The sequence below is a fragment of the Andrographis paniculata genome, unplaced genomic scaffold (assembly GCF_009805555.1).
Source record: "Andrographis paniculata isolate CXL003 unplaced genomic scaffold, ASM980555v1 Contig50END, whole genome shotgun sequence".
NCBI lineage: Eukaryota > Viridiplantae > Streptophyta > Magnoliopsida > Lamiales > Acanthaceae > Andrographis > Andrographis paniculata.
The window spans coordinates 636,716-660,282 of record NW_026137585.1 but is presented as its reverse complement, the minus strand read 5'-3'; the positions used below and the strand labels follow the sequence as shown (position 1 = coordinate 660,282).

The window sequence follows — 23,567 nt, the reverse complement described above, 5'->3', positions numbered from 1 at the left end:
AATCACCTAAAAAACCGTACAAATATACTTTAAAACAATAGAAATTGGATAGAGAAAATATAAAAAAACACTGCAAACTCCAACCACAAAACCACCACACGCTTGTATAAACTTCAAAATAGCATACTCCCTTATTTCTCTAATCAAATGGATCATTTGAGATTTTATAATAAGATTAGAAATAATAATATTTTATTAGTTAGTGAAGATATGTAAAAGTTTTTGATATTTTTTTTCTATAAAATAATTATATGTGTAATAGTATATTTATAATTTAAGTAAAAATTAAAGATATTTTAGTATTAATGTATGATTACTTTTATAAAATAAAAAAAATATTTTTTGAAATAATACAAACAAAAATGATAAAAAAAAAAAAAAAAAAGAAAAGTAATACTAAACTCTACTTTCAAAATAGATAAATGTAAATCATTAGGAAAAGAAAATGTAAATAGTGTTGAAGTGATATTTAAAGGAGGACACCATAGGAGGGTCAAAATTGATATTATTACAAATTTGAAAGGCTAAAAAATTATCAGGTCGGTTTTATTTGGAAGTTTTCTGTTTTGAAATTGATTATTTTTAATAATAATATAATATTTTTATTTTTTTTAAAAAACAACTTGTGTATTTTTTTTCTGTTTATTTAAAATTTTGAATTTTTTATTATTAGAAGAAAATATTTTTTTTTCAAAATATTATAAATGTAAATTGTAAAACACTGAATAAATTTTTTTAAAAAATACCCCATGAAATTAAATAGAAAAAATAAAAAAATACACAACCAATAAAACTCCTCTAAATATTTTCTTAACAAGGATAATAACTACTACTAGCCTCTAGGGGCGGTGCCTGATTGGGACCCACGAAATGTGGAATTTCTCTCAGGAGCTGACGTGGCGTCACTCGGGATTTTGATTGGATCCTATTTTCAGGAAATGTGGGTCCGCCCCGAAGGTGCTTTTAGGAGTTGTACGGGGCCCACCCCGCGTGCTGCCACGCAGGATTGCAGTCATGCGTAGCTGTGCGTATTAGTTCATTTATTTGGTCTCTTTTTTCTAATTCAATTTTAAATTTGAATTTTAAAATATTAATATTTTAATATAAAAATAAGATGGTAAATTAAAAAGGATACTAAAAAAAAAAAATATTTAAAAAATTTATGTAAATATGAAAAAAGAGTAGTGGCAATGATTGTACTCTCTTCGTTTAAAAGAAAATATATATATATATATATTTATTATATTTTAAATTTTATAATTTATATTTATTTAATATTTATAAAATAAAAATAAAAAACAAAGACAAAGCCAAATATAAATCTTTCATAATTGTATGGTTACCAATTTAAAATAAAAATCTATCATTATTTTTGTAATAATATATACTTCTCCCGTCCATAATTTAATGTCCGATTTTCTTATTTGGAACGTCTAATAACTATTGTTCTATTTTCTTTTGTCAAACAAAAATTTTATTTTTTTTATCATTCATTTATTTATCATATTTAATCCATACCTTATCATAAAAGAGTAAATTTGTCAATTTATATATAAAAAAAATAATTAAAAAAAATCGTACAAATATATTTTAGGATAATAGAAATTGAATATAAAGAGTATTATTTTCTTGTTATAAAATATTTATTTTTTTAAAAAAAAATATTTCGTTCAAACAACATCATAATCTAACATAGAGTGGTATTGCAAAAACAAATATATATAGAGATATTATTTTTTTATTTTTCACTAATAATAAAAATAAATATTTTGGTTCGTTTAGATAATGGTATTCAGATTTTTTTAAAATAATAAATATAAGATTTAATATTTAAAATATATAATATATTATTAATAAAGAGTATAATTTTTTTTTAAAATAAATATATAAATAAAGTTTATATTTTAAAAAGGTTGGATCAAATTTGAATATCCAAAAAAAGAATGCAGCCACACCATGAGCAAGTGGCACACTCTGTAAAGATGAAAAGGCCTGATTAGGAAATTTGGACGGTGGGGATTGACCCACCATTTGCCCGTCTATAACAGGATCGCCCCGTTCACTATCCGCCACGTGGCAATACGGTTGGGATCATCAATCCATCAATCAATCCCATGATGTGAGCCATCAACTATATGTATGGCTGTATTTAGATATTAATTTAAAAATTGCAAGATGGGTGTGTTTGTTTTGTGTGATTAGTGAAAAAAATAAAAATAAAATTATTTTTTAATTTAAGGGGAGGTATAATAAATTATTTAGAAAATATAATGTGATTTGTGAAAAATAAATAAATTATTTTTTAATTTAAGGTGAGGTATAATAAATTATTTAGAAAATATAAAAATACTGAATATTTTAGTATATTACTTTTTTCTGAAAAAATATACGAAAAAAACAATTGGAAGAAGTAAGCCAATACTTATTTCCTCAGCTGCATGTTTTATATTTTATGCTATTTTTTTTTTTTAAAAAAAAAATTACGCATTTTGAATATATTTTAAAGTTTTTAATTTATATATTTTTTTAAATTAAAATATTATAATTATTTTTATTATATAATAATATTTTTTATTAATATATTTTTAATTATTCACTAATTACATTTTTCCAAATTCTCGTATAAACACGATAATTGAAACGAAAAGAATACACGTAAATTTTTAATAAAATTATTATTCATTGCGCTTCATATCTTTTATTTATGTTAGTCATATTCATATGTTTCATTTTTATTTTATTTTTCTTATTTTATATTTTGGAAACAAAAAAGAATAGCACACTCAAACTACATGTTAAATTCTTTAATTTATAATCATTTTAGTTTTAGTTAAGTTAATTAGTAATTTTAAGGATGTATTCAATTAGAATTGTATTGATTTTCTTTTTAAATAATTTAAAAGTCTGAAAATTTAGAAAATTCATAAATTTTATGTAGATTTAGAAATTTTATAAATTTTATGTAGAATTTGACTGATTTCTTTTCTTAATTTAAGTGATTTTTTATAAATATGGCTATAATATTTTGTGGGACGAATTTAAATTTGTACAAAATATAATACAAATATAAATATTTTTAGTCTGATTTGTAATATAATTTGTTCTTTATCAAACAAAAGACAAAAGTCACAAACATACTGAAATAATACAAACTGGAGTGTTTTTAAAAAAATAAATATTTAAATTATAATAATTTTTTTTTGTGATATTTCAGATACAAAATAAATTTAAATGTATTTATTTGAATATATAAATATGATAAGTTTGAATGATAATATATTAATGCATAATTGAAAATTAAATTGCAAATGCAATTAAAAAATAAAATAAAACAAATCAAATTGGTATGTTTGGTTCGTGCACATACACAAAATTAACAAACTCATAAACGTGAAGTTCTTTACAAGAAAGGCCCAATCCAGCCCAATACAAAGTATATTCAGGAAGAAATGTCAATGATATGATTTTTGTTTTCATTTTTTAATGAAAAATATTTATGTAAATAAAGTTCAATTATCATAGAATATAAGTTATATTCAATCCATTTAATCGAAGAATTGGATAAACTAGAGGAATTTTACATCATATATAGTGTATTTATTTTATTTAATTGTTATATTTTTCAATAAAATTTACTATTTTATTTAAATTAAAATTCAAATAAAACTACCATCCTCGTATATTTTTTATTGTTAATTTTGATGCTATAGTTTTAACTTTGTAAATGAGTTTATTTCTATTATTGGTTTAAAATGATACTTATAATTTTATAATAAAAATAATGTATAAATAAAATATATAAAATTATTCGAGACATCCAAATTAAAATAACAAAAAATTGAAATTGATAAGTATAATATTATAAATTAAAATGAATGTTTAGTATAATCTGCACCGTTGATTCTTTGAGGCTCAACAAGATGGACGGCTAGGATAATCAAAGAATCGCCCATATATAAGATATTTTTAGCAGCATTCGCAGAGAGATGGTGGCCGCGCTAATGGCGGAAAAACTTTCTCTGCCTCTCCTCCTCCCAAACCCTCCACCGCCGAAGCCTTTCTTCCAAGACCCTGCCGCCGCTTCCGTCGCCGTTCCGCCACTCTCCCCGCCGCCTCTAACTCCTCTATTCCACGAATTACTCCACCACCAACAAAACCCCAATTCCTCACAAAATCCGTCCCCATCCATCGCGAGGCAACGACGTCGCATCGGGAAGCACCGCGACCCCAACAAGGGCAAGCCGTGGACACACCAACGTCTCTCCGCTCAAGGTGAGCTTACTCTCCGCTCCTTAATCGATCCTAATTTCGACATCGACGCTCTCGACGGAGAGCTTTCCGCTTTGCTGAATTCCGGTAACAATCCAGAAGTTGAATTTTCCGAGCAATCTTCTTCAACAGTTATATATGATGTATTAGGGATAATCAAGGCGTTAGGTCACTACAAAAAATGCGATTTAGCGTTGAGTGTGCTCGATTGGATTACAAAACGTAGGCATTTAGAACATTTGATTAATGGATCGATTGTGGCTGTTATCATCAGTATGTTGGGTAGAGAAGGTAGGGTTTCTAGAGCAGCTTCTTTGTTTAATGATTTGCAGAAAGGTGGATTTGGAATGGATGTTTATGCATATACTTCTCTAATTACTGTATTAGCAAGCAATGGAAGGTACAGGGAAGCTTTAATGGCGTTCAAAGGTATGCAGGAGCAAGGTTGCAGGCCTACTTTGATAACTTACAATGTGATTTTGAATGTTTATGGCAAAATGGGAATGCCTTGGCATAAAATTGTCGAGGTTATCAATGAAATGAAGAGCTCGGGGGTAGCTCCGGACGCATACACATACAATACAGTTATAAGTTGTTGCAGGCGCGGATCATTGTACGAGGAAGCTAAGGCTGTTTTTGAGGAGATGAAGGTTGCTGGATATTCGCCGGATAAGGTTACGTATAATGCTCTGTTGGATGTTTATGGAAAGTCGAGGAAGCCTAAGGAGGCTATGGAGGTTTTGAGGGAGATGGAGGCGAACGGATTTTCTCCAAGTGTTGTGACATATAATTCGCTTGTGTCTGCTTACGCTAGGGATGGTTTGTTAGAGGAAGCGATGGAGGTAAAAGATCGAATGGTGGAGGGTGGAATTAAGCCGGATGTGTTCACTTACACGACACTTTTGTCGGGTTTCGAGAAGGCGGGGAAGGACGATTGTGCGATGAGGATCTTCGAGGAGATGCAAGGCGCGGGTTGTAGCCCGAATATATGCACTTTTAACGCCCTGATCAAGATGTTTGGGAATCGAAAGAAGTTTGCGGAGATGATGAGGGTTTTTGATGATATGAAGGCGTGCGGATGCAAAGCTGATGTTGTTACTTGGAATACGCTGCTCGCCGTGTTCGGGCAGAACGGGATGGACACGGAAGTGTCGGGTGTGTTCCGAGAAATGAAGCGATCGGGGTTTGTCGCAGAGCGGGACACATTTAATACCTTGATTGGCGCTTACAGTAGGTGCGGATCGTTCGATCAGGCGATGGCTATTTATAAACGTATGTTGGAAGCGGGCGTCACTCCCGATCTCTCGACGTACAATGCCGTCTTGGCAGCGTTGGCGCGAGGCGGATTGTGGGAACAATCCGAGAAAATTTTCGAAGAAATGAAGGGTCGTCGATGCAAACCGAATCAGATGACGTATAGCTCGTTGCTCCACGCTTACGGTAACGGAAAACAGATTCAGAAGATCGATGCTCTAGCGACGGATATCTATTCGGGTGTGATCGAACCGCACGCCGTCCTGTTGAAAACGCTCGTCCTCGTCTACAGCAAGAGCGATCTATTGAAGGAAACCGAGAGAGCCTTTCTAGAGCTAAGTACACGAGGCTTGTCTCCGGATATTACCACGTTGAACGCAATGGTGTCGATCTATGGTCGAAGGCAAATGATCGAGAAGGCAAACGAGATCCTCGACTTTATGAAGAAATGTCGGTTTACGCCTACGTTGACTACGTACAACAGCTTGATGTACATGTACAGCCGGTCGGGGAATTTCGAAAGAGCCGAGGAGATTCTGAGGGATCTTCTGTCAAAAGGGATCAAACCCGACATCATTTCCTACAATACAATCATCTACGGTTACTGTCGAAACGGACAAATGAAAGATGCGTCGAGGATTTTCACAGAAATGACGGAATCTGGAATCGCTCCCGACGTCATTACGTATAACACCTTTGTAGCGAGCTATGCGGCGGATGCGATGTTTGTCGAAGCCATCGACGTTGTTCGATATATGATTAGAAACGGATGTAAACCGAACGAGAGCACGTACAACTCGATCGTGGATTGGTACTGCAAGCTTAGTCGCAGCGACGAGGCGATGACGTTTATTGGCAATCTTTCGACGCTCGATCCTCGGATTTCCCGGGAGGAAAAGATGAGGTTATCGGAGCGGGTTATCGTCAAATGACTGGTAATATATGTGATTCTTTCGATCTATTGTCTTTCTCTTTCGGATCGTCGCATCGATCAATCGTTGTGTTTTTGGCGATCAATGCGACGGATTTTTCTACGATTGACTTGGATTTGTTGAATGGTGTTGGATTAGGAGGATGGAGGGAAGCCATGGAAGAGTGAAATGGAGGAGCTTGAAGAGGAATGGAACCTGTATTGTATTGAGGTATGTAAATTATCTTCAATGTTGTTATTACAATTTTCAGAAATAAGGGGTATGTGTTGATTATTACTGCATAGTTAAGGTTGTCTTTTTGGAGTTTTGAATAGTTTTGAAAATAGTAAAAATGATTGTAGTATTTGATGTATGTAAATTGTACTATTTTCATACGTCCATAAGGTTTTGTTTATTTACTTATTTATTATTATTATTATTATTTATTTTTTTCACTGCATCATGTATAATTTTTTATTACTATTATAAGACACTTGTTAAGATAGTTATGCAATATTCAAAAACACTTAAAAAAAAAAAAAAAGTAAATGAGACATTTAAAATCGGAGATATAATAATTATACGTATATATATATATATTAAAATACGTTTAATTTTAATAAAAATATTTATTTTCTTTTTGCTTTTAAAAACAAAAATATCAAAATAATGTATAATTATATTTTGTAAATTATATAAAATTTAAAAGTATTTGGTAGTGATGTGTTTAATTATTTATATTATAATAAAAAATATATATATTTGAGTGAAATAGATAAAAATAATAATAATAAAAAAATTCAGTTGAAACCTAAATATATACCTTTTAAAAATTGTATAACTAAAAACGTATACACATAAAAACAAACTCCAAAACAATAGATCTAGATTTTGTTTATATATATTTTCAAAAAAATTCAATATTGAGTTATAAAAATGGAAACTCTATCTAAACAAAATATGACATTCAATATTTACATCCGGTTGAATATCTACCACCTCTTATTCTAACTTTTTAATAGTCCCCAAACTCATCAAAATTCCTAAAGATTTCGGGTTTTCGATTTTCAATATAAATATATTATTCTTTTTCATAAAATCAGGTCAAAATACTATTTAAATCAAAATCATCTAAATACAACCTTTAAGTTCCCCAATTAATTTCATCCAAGGGTAAAAGCAGAGTGTAATATCATCATATTACATCTAAATACAGAGGTCTGGCAAGAATGCACGTATGCAAATCCCTGTTAGGAAGGTTTCATAATATGAATAGAACTTACAGATTTAGGAGATGCCCAGGAATTCCTGCAGCTCTAACTTCTCGGCTGATGATGGTCAAGACAGGCGCCGATGAAGTTTTTGCGTGGGGGGACAGAGGATTGTTGCTTTATTTCTCGGCTACGAGCTTCTTCAGTACAGCTGTGGCTCGTTGCTCGAATTTTGGCAAAGCCCATTCGTGTTGAACAATGTCTAGACTGTCTTTCTCTGCGCCTAAGCTCTGAAATAGAAACACCATGCATCGGGATATAGCTAATGCTCAAAATATATTATTTCATCTCATAAAATATTTAAAAATAAAAATAAACATTACTTCACCCAAAAAACTAATAATAATTCCCAAAACATTTTCACAATTTACAATAACTAATAACAAGTGCATTTTTTTCAATTTTTTTTACTATGCAGTTTCGTCGTGGCTATTAAAAATGTACTTATTTTCTATACACAACATCATATTTGACCACTATTTCACCTAAGCAATAACAACTATAAAGACCTACAGAACAAAAACTAACATGCCTTATATGTATGCATGATGGACACATCTAAATTTTGAAGATTTCTTGCGCAGTTGTTACTACAAACAAATAAATACTAAAAGCTAATAGGGATGATACTATTCGGTACCATTATTCCCTAGCACCCAAAATCTTTAATTTCAATCAATATAAAGGGCAAATGTTAGGGTTAATTAGCACATGGTAATGATATGCACAAATAGTTTCATAACATACCATATTTGATCTTCGGCACATATCATATGTTTACACAACACATGATGTTTTAATTACGATAATGTGTTATGTGTACTATTACCATATGTTGATTAACGCTAATCCAATCAGCACCTTACTAAATTTACATATAAAATATTAACCAATCCTTCTTAAATAAGCATATGCTGTCTAGGCTAATAGTTTGCTTTCAAATATTTCTAGATGCTCTCACACAAAGAAAATATATTGGTAGACAGTGATTGGGAAGTGATTCTCTGAAAAAATGCATGTAATGTAGGCAGACAATACTTACAAAAGTAGAAAGTTCTTAATTAAATCCTATATATTGCTAATTCAACAGTCGATCATTAGCTTTAGAAACAGTAGCCACACAGAAAAGGACAACAAAAGAAATAAAACACTGAAATCTTTAATCAGATAAACATGGAAAGATGGAAGAAAAAATCTATTACCCTTGTTGGGTCAAATCCAAATCCACCACCGCCCATTTGCATCATTCGCTGCGCATCATCAGTTGCTGGTAACCATAGTGAATAAGTTTCAGTTAGGGTCAGAGTACTACACAATATACAATATCAAAATAGCATCGATCAATTTGTTCAAAGGAATATATGTTGAAGAATAAGGCTGACCATTATCCTCTCCGAGTATAAGGCTAAAAAGACCCCTTAGCCCAAATAGATTGAGGAAGTACCTGGCAAGAAAAATTAATCAGAACAATAACTAATCGTGAGACTCCAACGTGGATCGACAAGAAACTATTTTACAGTATACTGAAAGAGCATTGTTAGGTACCATGAACGACTGCTAACATAGCTGACATCAACGGTGCTCAAGTCTATGCCGTTTTGCAACATTGCTCTAAATCTCTGGGTGAGCGGAAATGGAATTTTTGCTGGAAAATAAAGTGGGGGATATATTCCAATCAGTTTTTAATTCAGCATAATGCTTGATTCGGGAACTTAATTAAATGCTGACAGAAGACCTAACATCAGACCACGTCAAGGAACAATGTTTTAAGATATACAACGGCGAGAAGGAACAACAAAATATTGATAAAGGACAAACCTGCCACGAATCCAGAGAAGAAAAAGTTAACCCAAGCAAAAGTAAGCGTCTGTCCCACAAAAGATATACATACATATTACGAATGACCATTGAAATTCATCCTAAGAACAACATTCGAAAGACGGCCAGCAATAATACCTGTGGTATGATCATTGAAAGATTTTTCTTCATCATATCCATTGCCATGTTGGGATCCGAAAACATTTGTGCCTGTGCATTCTGAGCTTGGCCCTTGGGCACAAATAGCAATCCATTCTCCTAAACATTCAAATTAAATGTTCTTACGTCAAAAACTAGACCAGAATTCAAAACCATCCAACAACTAAGATCTCAAATATTTAACCTAAAACCTACTAGCTAGCAACCATGCTTCTGCTTTTCAAAATCTATTCTACGTTTCCTATATCAAACTGCTTCGTCCGCCATTGATACTTAACTTCAATGCAAGTATGCAGCTTATGCTATTAATAAGAATTTCATAAAGATTAACAGCAACTTCATTGAATTCCAGAAACTATAAACTATCTCAACTTATGTAAACAGAAAAATCCATCACAACACAAATTCGAACAATAAAAATGATGTTCAAATCTCTGACCTCATTACTATAGTAGAACCTACGAGCACGGAACGACTTTGCGGGGATAAAATTCGCAGCTGCCCTAAGATTTCTTGCTCTAACCACCACTTGCCTGCGAAGAAACACAAATCCAAAATTTCACAAGTAATTATACATCAATTCACACGCCGATCGCCAGAAAATAGATTAGATGAGCACAAGCAATTAAAAACAAAAAGTTACCCTTCTTTGACGACTTTGAGGTCGGGAACTTGATCGGATCGCATGAGCTTCGAGACGAAGTAGCGAAGCACTCCGATGAGCACCATAACCACGGAGAGCGGAATCAGCACCCAGTCTCTGATGGCTGTATCCAAAACCAAATCCTCCGCCATTTTCGATCGCTGCAGGATTTGGCAACACCGATTTGCGGCGATTCCAGTCGCTACTTTGTGAATCTGCTCTTCTCCCCTCCGCTTGCTCCGCCCTGATTTCTTCGATTTGAGTTATTGGATCCGCCCGGACCCATCTGATTGGCCCAATTTAGAGCCCATTAATTAAACAATAAATTGTGGTATAAAAAGATGCCTTTTTTATTTGAGTGTAAATTGTGGGTTGGTTTGATTATATACATAAGTCAACCATCAATACAGCTCTCATGTGAAAAGGGATATTTGGACGATGACGAACACGAGATCTATAACTTTCGTAACATATTAGATAATGTAAATTGCTATTTCACCTAAATCAAAATAAATAACTTAAACTAAAAAAGGTAAATAATATAATATATATTTATTTTTATTGTAAATATACAAAATACTAATATGCACAAAATATAATTTTCATTCCAAATTAACTTTGATTGCAAATATATATTTTAAATAATAAAGGCTGTGAAATATATATATATATAAATATTTTTTAAATAAAACAAACAAATAAAAAATTATCATTTCTATTTTTAACGAGGACAAGGACAGACCGTTATTTGATTTTTAAAAAGTTGTAAAATGAATTGTTATATCTCATTTATTTAATTTTATCTTTTTAATTAATTTATACTATATGCTAATATGATATTAATATTTAAAAATTTAAGTGTAAAAAATAAATAGTAGTCTTCCTTGTAGACATAAAGATTAAAATAATTTGAGATAAATAAATAAATTTAGATCATAATGACAAAATAAATAATGTAAATTGGGATTGCATTAAATTCGGAATCAGATTAGTAATGTCAAATTCAATGATTAGCCAATGAGAGAGAGAATACGTCAAATCCCAAACAGGTCCATCAATTGACCTCGATCGATGGCAATGGAGGCAGACTGCGCTCCACGATCCATTCCCAGCTTCTCTCCTCCTCCTCCTCCTCCTCCCACCTTTTAGCAAATTCTTTTCTATTTTTTCTACGGTTTCTGCCAATCTCCGATCGTTTTTAATTCGCATTTACGTATAGCCACATGACCATTCCCTACATTCTATGTTTGCGGATCGGTTTGCCTCTTTAGTTCGTCGACGCCTGATTCTCCGCTCCAAACTTTCCTTATTTGGATTCCATTTCCTTGATTACGACCTGTATAAATTGCCACACTCCGCGTGAGATTCCCTTTTAATTTTGCGTACTCTCTGTAATTTTTGCGATTAGGGTTTTTATTTATTTATTTATTTTTTCGATTTCTTCTTCAGAAATCGTGGTTTGTTTTATGGGCGTTTTGTGATTTCGTTGGTGGTGAGTGAGAATCTTTGCGCTTGAGGTGTTTGTTCGTTGATGTCTTTGGGTGTTGGGGTTGCTTCGAGCTCCAAAGGCATGGGAGGTGGCGAAGAGGGGAAGAAGATTGGGGGAAATGAATCAGAGAACGAGTCCGAAACTGGAGGGGTTATTAGCAGGAATATGAGCGAGAGTTCTCTGGGTGCCACTGAGGATGAGGATGACGTTGAATCCAAGATTCAGTTGGGTCCTCAGGTCACTCTCAAGGAGTTGTCTGAGAAGGATAAGGTGGGAAGGAAATTGATTTAATTAGATTATTGTTCGATTATTGTTCGTCATCGTTTAAAAATTTGATGATTCAATTAAACTGTGATCTGCAGGATGACGAGAGTTTGAGGAAATGGAAGGAACAGCTTCTTGGGAGCGTGGATATGGAGTCGGTTGGAGGTGATCATTTCTTGCCTTTTATTGGTGAAATGTGCTTGTTTGGAATTGAAGATTTGGATTTTATTCGAAATTTGAATGTTTAGGTATCCTTGTGTTTCATGGATCTAGCTGTTACATAAAGTAATGGGAATCTAACATTGAACTATGGGTGTCAAATTTTGGGAGATATGATTGTTTGTGTTTTGGATGTTGAGGGGATTTTTATTCAAAGTTGTTTGAATTTTGATGTGATGATGTTTTAAGTGGATGATAAGCCATGAATACGATATTTGAGAATGTGAAATAGGTTATGGAGGCAAATGTTTAGTTTTTATTTTTTTAAAGGGAAAAAAGTTATTTTTATTGTATATTTCAAAGTACGAAAACAAGATTGAAAATGTAATTGTGGGGTGATCACCAAATGGCTGCGTTTGGGTGTTTGAATTATTTTGAATGATTTGAATATATGTTTGATAAAAGTTATATAATGATTTTCATAGCTACAATATATTTTCAAAGTATAATTATATTTCAATGTGAATTTTTAAATTAAACAGGAGTGTTAGTTAATAAACTGCCATTATTAAAATATTTGTGATTGTATGTTTGAGAAAAATCCAAAGATTATTGTCCTAAGGGTGTTTTTTCTATTTTATTTTATTTATTTATTTGATGTGTCTCTATAATTTGAATAGAAATCGTAAAGTGGTGAATGCATTTGAAAGATTTGTTTATATAATAAAGTAGAAGAAAACAGACTATTTAACTAGGACTTGTTTTTCGCTGGATGTAGTTTCTTAATAATTATTGCATATGATTGATTTATACTTTTTTTCCCTTTTAAAAAGATCATTATTAAAAACTCTGCAAATCATTCATGAATATAACAAAGTATAATTGGTTTTGTTTAGATCATTGGTTCAAATTCAATTTTCCCTACCTTTTTGTATTTGCAGAGACTCTTGATCCAGAAGTGGTGATCCTGGACCTTGCTATCAAATCCCCCGGCAGGGATGACATCTCTCTTCCGATTCCAAAGGACGGAAATGTTCCAAACCCATGGTTTACATTGAAAGAGGGAAGCAAGTACAGTCTTAATTTTACTTTCAGGGTCAGCAATAACATTGTATCGGGGCTCAAATACAAGAACACTGTTTGGAAAACTGGCCTTAAAGGTTGTCCCTTCTTGCCACAATTCTATCAAAATGGAATTTCCTTCGGTTTTTGTTGATCTTCTTTTTATCTGCGAATACTCTGCTTTTTACAGTTGACAGCACAAAAGAGATGCTCGGAACTTTTAGCCCTCAGCCAGAGCCTTACTCCCATGAGATGCCTGAAGATACTACCCCTTCCGGCATGTTCGCTAGAGGGTCTTATTCTGCAAAAACTCAGGTTTTCCCTTTTTTTAGAACCATCGATTCATTCCATCTTTACTTATCACATTTTTTTCAATCTGCACAAGAATTATTCGTATACCTTTTTCAGCTAGATATAGCAAAATTTGGTTGCATAAGAAAACAACTTATATAGCATAGATGGCTTTAGAATCATGGTTTTCCTTTTAACATCATTGATTCTATGTACATAACTATCAGTTAGATGTACAGTTGTGTTTGCTCGTGTTTTAGATAAAAGTAGGTCTTTGATCTAATTTTTAAAATGAAAGATAGTTGTTAGATATGATTTTTTTTTTTTCCGAATTTAAAAGAGGTTTTGATTATCATTGTTTGACTGAAAAATGGAAGTTGGATATAATAAGTTTCAGGTGAAATATATATTTTAGATTATATAGTAAAAAACAAGATTTAAAAGGATTTGAAAGTTTTCTGTCAAATGGGTAATAATTGGTACATATGATCTTTTACAATAAAAAAACATATAAACTATAATACAATTTTTTTATTAATAAGGTAAAATAAACATATTTTAATGGTAATCTTAAATAGAAAGTAAATATAAATTTGAAGGAGGGAGTATAATATTTGAAATGGAAATAAATATTGGATGTGATATTTATTACCTAAATTAAATATGCTCAGTGTGATTTATTTAAAAATTGTGGTAACATTTTTATTAAATATCCTTTTATATACTTTTCCCGGTTGTATTCAGTTCCTTGACGATGACAAAAGATGCTACTTGGAGCTGAACTACTTTTTCGAGATCAAGAAAGACTGGTAGCCTTCCTGCTCGACACAATATTTATTTACCCTTTGCTCGAGAATACATTTTGATTTCAGTTCCGATTACTTAATGTTAATCGATTGTAATTGATGAGACGATAGAAGTAGAATCAATCAACAAGGCTTCGATGTCCCGGCACAGAGGGGTGTTCTGTGTTATTTTTATTTTAATTTATTTTTATGATTATTATTCTTCTTCAGATTTACTACTTACTTTGTAAAAGTAGAAGAGGATGCTGAGAATTATGTAATTGGCATTGCTACTGCATATCATCATGGCTTTCATCCTGTCCGTATTTTATTATCCTCCCATGGAAGATTTTCTCTTTATTTTCAATGAATAATATTTATTTTCCCGGATTGTTATTGTATTGTGTTCAAAACTAAAAGATTATGTTCATATACACTTTTTATGCTTTTTATATTAGAAATGAAGAATAGTGGATAATATTTTTATAAATGGATAGAATATATGTATTATGACTGTGGTTAAGGTTTTGATTTTTACAAAGAGTTAGAATAATAAAGAGGAGAAGAGATATAATGCGGTGTTTTTGTTGTCGGCAATAGCTGGACCCACGTCCAATTGTTGATTTGCTGCTGTGCAGCATTTTCTCAAAAGCATGGGAGAGGGTGACGTAAAGGCTTTGAAAAATGACAAGCATGGGCGGCAAATTTGAGTATGAATTTTTGTTTACACATGAATATTGATTTAAAAGAAAATAATAATAAAAAGCCAATAGGAATCTGTTGCATTTGTTTATTTATTTTGTAATATCTTTGAGATATTTTAAACTATGTTAGACTGACATCTTAGATGACAATTGAGATCGGAGAGTAATTGAAGGAATTTTGTTGCAAGAAATTTATTTATTTATTTATTTTTTGTTAATTTGCAGAATGTAATTCTAATATTTTTTTTACTCAAAGATCCGTGAATTGATTTGTATTCTTTCCTTTATTCGGTTTGGTTTACGTGATGTTTTTATAATTTATGTGAAGTGTGTCTTTTGTTTTCGTCCTTTTATTCTAAAATGTCTACAAATTCTCTGGACGACGCCCTCATATGTTTAAGAACATGTTTGAAATTTTGATTTTATGTTTTTATAATAGTATATTACAATTTTATTTTGTAATATATTATAATTTGAATAAATAAAAATAGATTTTAATTATAAAATCAAATTTGTTTTGGATTTCGGGTTATTTTGTTATTTGATTTTTATGTTTAAGGTTAACACTAAATCCGATTGTATCCAATATCCAATTTTATTTTATTTTTTATTCATATTTGATTTTACTGGTTTTTTTAAAATTCCGAAACATATAAAGCAATATCGAAAAATTTTCTGGTCGAACAAATTTCAATATTAACTTGTTCTTTTTTTTCACCTATACTATGTATATATATATATTCTTTTTGAAATCAAATTATCTTTTTAAAATTTTAATGAACTGAAATGTTCTTTAATATTTTATCTAATTTTGAAAATATTAAAAAATTCTTTTAATTTTTTTTTTTCAGAACAACTCCCTATTTTTAGATACTGATTTCCGGAGTAATTCATCACAAAATAATTAGTTAGGAGGGGCAAACTTACTATTTTACTTTTATATATATATATATATATAAACCACAAATTTGTAAATAGTTTCGACTAATATCTAACAAAAAAAACCTACTTTTCAAATTCACTCTCATTCGGGGCTCCAATCACACCCCAATCAGGTGCCTAGACACCCTGTTGCCATTATTGCACTGCCGTCCAATCAGCGGTCGCGACCGATTTTATGTTCTCTTTCACTTATAATTTCTTTTCTGATTTATGAAAAAAAAAAGAATCTCAAAAACTCATATAGGAACACTTGAGCATTAGTAATTGAAGAAGAAAGGAGTTTGATTTCTAGTTTAGATGTTTATAAATAAATACTTTATTCCTTTATATACAATTTCGTCTTACAACAAAAAAGTCCAAATGACTATGATCTTACAGCTAGTATCATTTAGAATATTTTAGTGCTTTTACAATATTCTACAACATTTTATACACAAAATTTAGTTTTATCTATGAACTTCATAAACAAAGATTTTAAAATGGATCTAAATCATAAAATTATAAAAGCAAATGATTTAAAATGGATTTTAGTTTTTATCTATGAAATTTATAAACAATGCTTTGAGTTTTTTTCTTTTATTCCAAATAAAAAAAATATATATATTTTTTTATTTTTTTATATTACTAATGTAATCTTGTTATAGACATTATTTTGAGAAAATATGTAAACTGATTAATTTTATTAGAGTGCCTTAAAATACTCCATCAGTCCACAAACTAACATCATATTTTTTATATTCAATAATTATTGTTTTTTTTTTATTTTTATATGTAGAATTTATTTTTTTGCATTTACTTTATTTACCAATTCTTTTTTATATTTAAAATAAAAGATAAATTTATCATTTTATAAAAAAAAAAAACTAATTATCTGTATAAATATCAATTAAGATATTAAAAATTAGACGAGAGAAATATAAAAATAATTTAAAGTTCGGCAAGCAACAAACAGACTCTATATTGAATATCTGTGTTCAATACTACCCATCTATTTATCATATGGATGGCAGCTACGTGTTCAGGTAGGGTGGTCAGCCAAAAATAATTTTTGTTAAAAAGTTAAAGCAGATATCTAAAATTAACTCAATATAATCAATATGACATGCAGGTAAAAACTCTTTTTATTTTGAATTTCAATACAAATACAAGTTGTGAAACCATAAATACAAAACAAATAAAAAAACAACCGTCCTTTATATATGACTATATATCCATTAAATTTACATGTGTTATCATTTTAATTTATCCATAAAAAGTATAAGATTTTCACATATTTCCTCCGTCTCCATTAATATGACCCCTTTGTGTATTTTAGGTAGTGTAGATTAGTAAGTTATTAATAACAAGTTATGATATTATTTTATTATTTTTATATGAGTAGTGTTGTTGGTATTTTAAATATTTTTAACATTATATATCAGTAAAATATATACAATATGAATATTATTTTATAGAGAATAAAATTTTATATAATATAAATAAAAAATAATAATTTATTTATTTATAATTAACTTAAAACTAATTTTATTAAAAATAAGAAGTTTTAAATAAATATAAAAATATTTATTTATTAGGAGAGAAATAGAAATAAAAGGGTTTTGAATGTCCCATGTGAGTGGACAAAAAAGGAAAATGAAGTATTTTGTACATAGATATTTTTTGATATTATACTATTATTTATACATATTTAATTACAATCTATACATTTAATTTATTATTTTATTTTATTTTAAATATATTTATTTTGTATTACAATACATTAATATAATAATATATTTTTTGAAAGATAAATAAAAAATACAAAAATTAAAACCAATCATATATTTCAATAAAAGAAAGTCGGTACTCGTCATAATTTATTGCAGGAACGAATAAGACGCTTTTTATCTCACACAAGAAGCGCTGCTCCATCATTTCACGCTTTCCGATTTAAAACCACTTTCCAAAACGCCGCCGGGACTCGCCGCCGCCGCCGCCGCGATCCATCCCAACATATGGAGGGAGTAGGGGCAAGACTCGGCCGAACCTCCAACCGCTATGGACCAAGCACCGTATTCACTGGTCCAGTTCGTAATTGGGAGAAAAAGTGGGTTAACATACCGCCACCGAATTCCGGCCACAACCACCGAGCCACCGCCACCAGAACCGACGGCTCCCCTCACCTTTTCCTCTACAAGTGGACTCCAATCACTCCTAGCCAAACAAAGGACAGTAGCATCAGTGATAACAACGGCAATGCCGACTATAAGAATTCCGGTAAAGACGACGACGTTGGTGCACAGGAGCCTCAGAAGAAGAAATTCAAGTATATTCCGGTAAGTATTCCTAATTTAACTTCATTGAGTTCGAATTATTTGAATCGCGATATGAAATGTCTGGAAATTATCCACGAATTTGCTCTATTAGCTCTTTGAGCAGTCTAGGGTTCCTGAATTGTGCATAATTAGGGTTTTAATATGTTATTGGATTTAATATCTTGTGTATAAGTTCAAGTTTGATAACTAGTTTGGGAGATTTTCCATGGATTTTTTTGCAGTTCTTTGCCTAAATCTCGTTTCTAGAAGAGTTTCAGCTGAAATTCTCTTCTTGGTTAAATTATTCTGTTAAGTTCTAATACTTGTGTCAATTTGTTGCCAGATTGTTTAAATTCAAATGATTCATTGTCTTTTGTTTGTTGGATGATTGCCAGGTTATTGTGCTTGAAGAACAAAGGGATGAACACTCAGAGCAGATGGAGGATGGAGCCAAGAGAACTGAAATTGATCCAAGCACTGTGGAGACAACCTCCAAAAACGAAGAATATGATGAAAAGCCGGACATCAACGAGGTAATAATTGATGAAAACTAGGTTATTAGCAGACATATTCTACAATTGTCTTGGCTTGTTTGTTTGATTTTGAATTGTTTGGTGAGTCTTCCTGTTGAAAACCATCCAAATGCAAGTACCTGTGTAGTTCTTTTATCAAGTGCTTTTACTGTCTCCCCGTCCCATGATCTGATGCTATCCTGATGGGCTGTCTTGAATCGTTTGTTACACTTGTAAATGCTGCTCTGTTCTGTCAAAGCAAGAATGACACAGTCGTAGATGGTAGGGGTGGAATAATGTTCTTGTGATTAGGTGAAGCTTGAGTAGTGACATCTATAAGCTTAATAGGAACAATAGTTTTTTCGACTTGGAACTGCGGCTTAATCTCTTTTCTGAGCATGAACAAGTTAAGTTCAGCTCCAAGACTTGATGAAATTCACAAAAACAATAGAGGGAGTCTTATATATCTTGCTGGGCTATTTAATGTCATTAGCTCATCAGTAATGATATATATATAGTTATATACACACATCCACACACATAGTTTGGATTAGGATCATATTTGGTTTGGAGGTTTGGGACGAGTAAAAATTTTGAATTGAAATAGTGTTTAATGTGATATGAATATGTTATGATGTGATGTTATGAGAATTTGATTTTTTGTGTAATATATTAAATAGAAAATTAGGTGTTTGATTTCATAGTTTTGGGAGAAAAAAGTTTGGCATTAGTCCCAAATCAATTCCAAACCCCATCCAAACACATAGGGTGTGTATCTTTTCAGTTGCCTCCAAACATTTTACTCCCATAAAATATCATATTAAACATTATTTAAATCAAAAACCCCAAACTCCAAACACAGCCCAAGGTGAAAAGAAAGGGATGGGATCATATCCTTAATTTCCTTTAAAGTTGTGTTGTTGAATGGTATAAAGAATCTACTGATCCATGAATAAAATGCTTGTGTGGTGTTGATTTATTGAACTATGTTGTAAATATGTTGAAAACTTATATATATCGAATGATAAAAATCTGTCGAACCATATAAGGAAACTGCAAAATATGATAATGAATGGGAAAGAATTATACTCAACCACACTATTCAGTAGGATTGAATTTTACTGCTCATCAAGGGATCCGGATTGATTCACATATACGTCTTGGTGCTTGTTGAGCAGATAACAATCTAACATATCCTCCACCGTTAACAATAGACACACTCATCAACATATAATAGATACGTATCCTTATTTATTAAATGTGTACCCTGGGATATTAATAAAATATCCATCATTTCACCTAAGGGTGTACTTACTTTGAATGATTATGTTTTTACTATACATTATTATAATTCGGGATAAAGTAAAACTCATATAATACTATAATCAATGACTATTAATCATTCTTGTACAGATTGTATTAAATAATAATAAAGTATTAGTAATGTTAAAAAGACTACTTTGTTTTTCATTAATACTCAACTTACTATCAATTTTATCAAAATTAATAATTTTATACGATAATCAATTAAAGTAAATATTAAATTATTTTATCATATAATTATATAATCTATTAGAATAATACATGCATTATGGTCATATCATACGAAGTAAACACACCCTAAATGTATTAAAATATCCCTTCAACATACATTCTTTTTTAGTTGTGAGCCTTACTATCCAATGATATTTTTTTCGTTACACAATTGACACCTCTTTGCCCCGTAAAGATTGTTAGTTTTAGTTTGAGCACAACTTGTTAGATGGTATAATTTTGAGAGTTATTTATTTATTTATTATTATTATTGTTTTGCCTTTACTTTTTGTTAGAAATGATTTTATAAATTGTATTTTTAAGGGTTTAAAAAAAAAAGAATAAGTATAAATGAAGGAAAGATTCAAAATTTTTGAGACGTTCCAAATTAGAAATAATAGCAAATATATTGGGACAGATGAAGTATTATTTTTTAATCAACATGCAAACAATAACTATACCTATAAATACGAGGCAAAGTGACATTTAACGAGCATCAAGCTTTGATGCTTGGGCTTTACTTGAAAAACAAGGTGAGCAATTTAGAATCAAATATTTTTCCTTCATTGCTAACTTCTATCTCTCATTTCAGTTTTCTTCCAATCACTTCAGCTCAAATAGGTTTCGTAATTAGTTTATAACTATCGCGAGGAATTTGAATGATTTTTCAGGCAGCAGCCAAAAGCAATCCGGTGGGATGCCAAGATCTGAACGAGAGCACCTTGGATTTGAGCCTGGGAATGGGCGCACACAATGGCGAAAATGAATTCGATTCGAAAGGAGAACAAAGTAAAGATGCTCAATTCAAGTAAGTAATAATCCACCGTGTTGTTTGCTTGTTAGATCTTGGTTTTATGAGCTTGTAATTACTCGAAAAGATTCATTGTTTCGCCTATTTGCTCCCTGCGGTCCGTCAGTTGAGATGATTATTTAGATTCCTCAAGAATTCTTACCACTTGCTGTAATTTTAGGTTTTCTTACAATGATTCTGCTATTTGGAGTTGTGTCAATTTGTATTTGTTCTGAACTTATAATCCCATCTTTAGGGGAATGAAATCTGTTGTATTATAATTGTAGAAATTCTCAGTTGCCAATGGTAGATTTGATTCACTTGAGTAATTATTGGGTAAGATCCGGTAACAGTGAATGATTTGGGATGAGATACTGTTTAATAAAAAAATAAATTTTGAATACAATTTTTCAAGAGAATTTTGTAGGTGTGTTTTGGATTGATGTGATTTTTATGTTAGGTTTGGAGTAGCAATAATTTTAAATTTTAGCAACTGTTTTGGGGAGTGAAAACAAATGTTCTATATGTTTGAATTGGAAGTTTCTTCTTCTTCTTCTTTCTTTTTATTTTATTTTATTTTATTTTTTATGTAATACTTTAAATAAAATTAAACTTATACTATGATATTTTTAAGTGGAAGAAAATAAATTATCATAGATAAATACTAAAAATGAGTACTTGGGCTTCAAAATAGACTCGATAATTTTAGGCTGGGCATTGAAAATATTGAGAATTTGGACTATCTTTGGGCTTGTGCAAATTGGGCTGTCTCTGGACCAACATAATTTGTCAAATAAAATTTTAATTTAAATATTTTTTAAATATATAATAAAATAAAAGGGATTATGTATTTACTGTTATTTTTTTTTAATTTTTTTAATAAGAATTATGTAAAATAAATTTTAAAAAATTAGGGTTAGCCCCTTCTTGCACGATTTGAATCAAACCGTGTCTGCATCTAAGTTTCTAGGCCCGATTTAAAATTGAATTGGGTCTATGCCCGAGACGAAGTGAAACGGCCTAGCTAATCTGACACGAAAAAAATCGGATTGGTTTGAAATTGCCACATTTAGTAAAAATTATATTGATAAAGCACAATCCAATAAACTCCATGTGAATTTATTTTAGTTGAAAAATATAATAAAAAATCATGTATAAATATAAAAGATGTGTCCACTTAACTATTTTTTTCTATTAATATAATTTCGATGAATATTATTAAAAAAATTATTTTTATACATGGTGAGACCTCAAGCTGTGAAGCTAAGTTCGAATGGGAACCAAACCGGTTTGGTACGATGGTGTGAGTTGTGACGTAAACCGGACCGGTATCGAGTTTAGTCGAACCAAATGGTCTGTACGGTTATAAAACCATTCCTCAGAGTTCTAGAGGCAACGAAACGAACATTCGCTATGGAACCGCAGAGCCAGACTACTTCGTTGCAACGACTCCAGAACGTCGAAAAGGTAATTTCTCCACAGTTAAGGAGTGGCATTTTCGGATTCTGCGTGCTCAATTTCATGCATTCGGGCCATAGTTTGTGTTGTATTTGCTTTCGTGAATTGCAGAGAATCGTCAGGGTACTGGAGTTAGCAGGTGGGGTAATGGATGAATTAGGGAACCCTAGCGGACCTCGGAAAGATCTTGTTAATAGCCATTGCGGGGAGTTCATGCAGTTAGTCAAGGTCCGATTCTTTTCCCTTTCTGTTCGAAACCCTCGTGGTTATTTGTTTCGTTTAACTGCAATTTTACGCTCAGTTCGTTACCATTGCTGTACGGATTTGTTTTTGGTGAGGAATTAGGGTTCCGATCCTTTTCGCTTTTGATTTTTCGGAGCAGGATATTCAGGTGACGCTGCGGGAGGAAATTAAAAGTGCGTGTGAGTATCGCCCGTTCGAGAAGTGTGATTATGTTCCAAGAATATCGAACGAGATTTGCTGCAAGAAACTAGAATATATTATTGCGCAGCTCGATGTGATGAAGCAAACAGTGGAGGGATATGGTGATGAAGCTTCAGCTTGAGGTCGCCCAATGTATAAATGCGAGGTATGATTGCTCAATGTCATGCAATGCTTCGGTAATTTGAATAGGGGTTGTCTTATCTGTAGTTCAACATCGTGTGGATTTGCTAGATTTTTTAGAGTGCTCTTATATATGTTTGGGGAATCGGAATTTTGTGTGTTTTGGTGTAATTCTGATAGCATGGATGCCAAGATTGGATCTGTAGAGTGGTCTCTGTTTTCAATCGAGACTGAAGTTTGATACCTATGTCATCTTTGGGGAATTGAATTCCTTAGAGCCTGCTTAGCATTAGCATATAAGGCAATGCAAAAATTAGAGGAAGACCGACATTACTGAGACTTTGTGATTTGTGAATTATGTCATTGCATATGTTCTATTTTTCCCATATTAATAC

The 23,567-nt window shown here is 31.4% G+C and overlaps 5 protein-coding genes across 6 annotated transcripts; 4 read left to right on the top strand and 1 right to left on the bottom strand.

The window, feature by feature from the left end:
- Window positions 1–3,983: 3,983 nt before the first annotated feature.
- On the top strand, window positions 3,984–6,849 carry LOC127253330 (pentatricopeptide repeat-containing protein At5g02860). The gene is made up of 2 exons (XM_051277873.1): window positions 3,984–6,458; window positions 6,594–6,849. The coding sequence occupies exon 1, from the start codon at window positions 3,987–3,989 to the stop codon at window positions 6,453–6,455; it is 2,469 nt and encodes an 822-aa protein (XP_051133830.1). The 5' UTR covers window positions 3,984–3,986; the 3' UTR covers window positions 6,456–6,458; window positions 6,594–6,849.
- Window positions 6,850–7,566: 717 nt separating this feature from the next.
- On the bottom strand, window positions 7,567–10,593 carry LOC127253449 (uncharacterized). The gene is made up of 8 exons (XM_051278062.1): window positions 10,326–10,593; window positions 10,122–10,215; window positions 9,662–9,781; window positions 9,524–9,572; window positions 9,251–9,350; window positions 9,088–9,149; window positions 8,908–8,972; window positions 7,567–7,935 (listed from the first exon to the last, which is right to left on the bottom strand). The coding sequence occupies exons 1-8, from the start codon at window positions 10,475–10,477 to the stop codon at window positions 7,825–7,827; spliced, it is 753 nt and encodes a 250-aa protein (XP_051134019.1). The 5' UTR covers window positions 10,478–10,593; the 3' UTR covers window positions 7,567–7,824.
- A 753-nt stretch (window positions 10,594–11,346) lies between these two features.
- LOC127253441 (rho GDP-dissociation inhibitor 1-like) lies at window positions 11,347–14,701 on the top strand. The gene is made up of 6 exons (XM_051278051.1): window positions 11,347–11,684; window positions 11,775–12,084; window positions 12,177–12,243; window positions 13,179–13,397; window positions 13,490–13,614; window positions 14,335–14,701. Exons 2-6 carry the CDS (start codon window positions 11,857–11,859, stop codon window positions 14,401–14,403), a joined length of 708 nt encoding a protein of 235 aa, XP_051134008.1. The 5' UTR covers window positions 11,347–11,684; window positions 11,775–11,856; the 3' UTR covers window positions 14,404–14,701.
- Window positions 14,702–17,885: 3,184 nt separating this feature from the next.
- On the top strand, window positions 17,886–21,479 carry LOC127253452 (uncharacterized). The gene is made up of 3 exons (XM_051278065.1): window positions 17,886–18,336; window positions 18,711–18,848; window positions 21,032–21,479. The coding sequence occupies exons 1-3, from the start codon at window positions 18,016–18,018 to the stop codon at window positions 21,170–21,172; spliced, it is 600 nt and encodes a 199-aa protein (XP_051134022.1). The 5' UTR covers window positions 17,886–18,015; the 3' UTR covers window positions 21,173–21,479.
- Window positions 21,480–22,432: 953 nt separating this feature from the next.
- LOC127253282 (mediator of RNA polymerase II transcription subunit 11) lies at window positions 22,433–23,567 on the top strand. 2 transcript variants are annotated; one of them, XM_051277779.1, is made up of 3 exons: window positions 22,450–22,617; window positions 22,720–22,836; window positions 22,991–23,567. In XM_051277779.1, exons 1-3 carry the CDS (start codon window positions 22,501–22,503, stop codon window positions 23,171–23,173), a joined length of 417 nt encoding a protein of 138 aa, XP_051133736.1. In that variant the 5' UTR covers window positions 22,450–22,500; the 3' UTR covers window positions 23,174–23,567. The 2 variants fall into 2 exon arrangements, with proteins under 2 accessions (XP_051133735.1, XP_051133736.1); XM_051277778.1 differs by having other exon boundaries at window positions 22,433–22,836.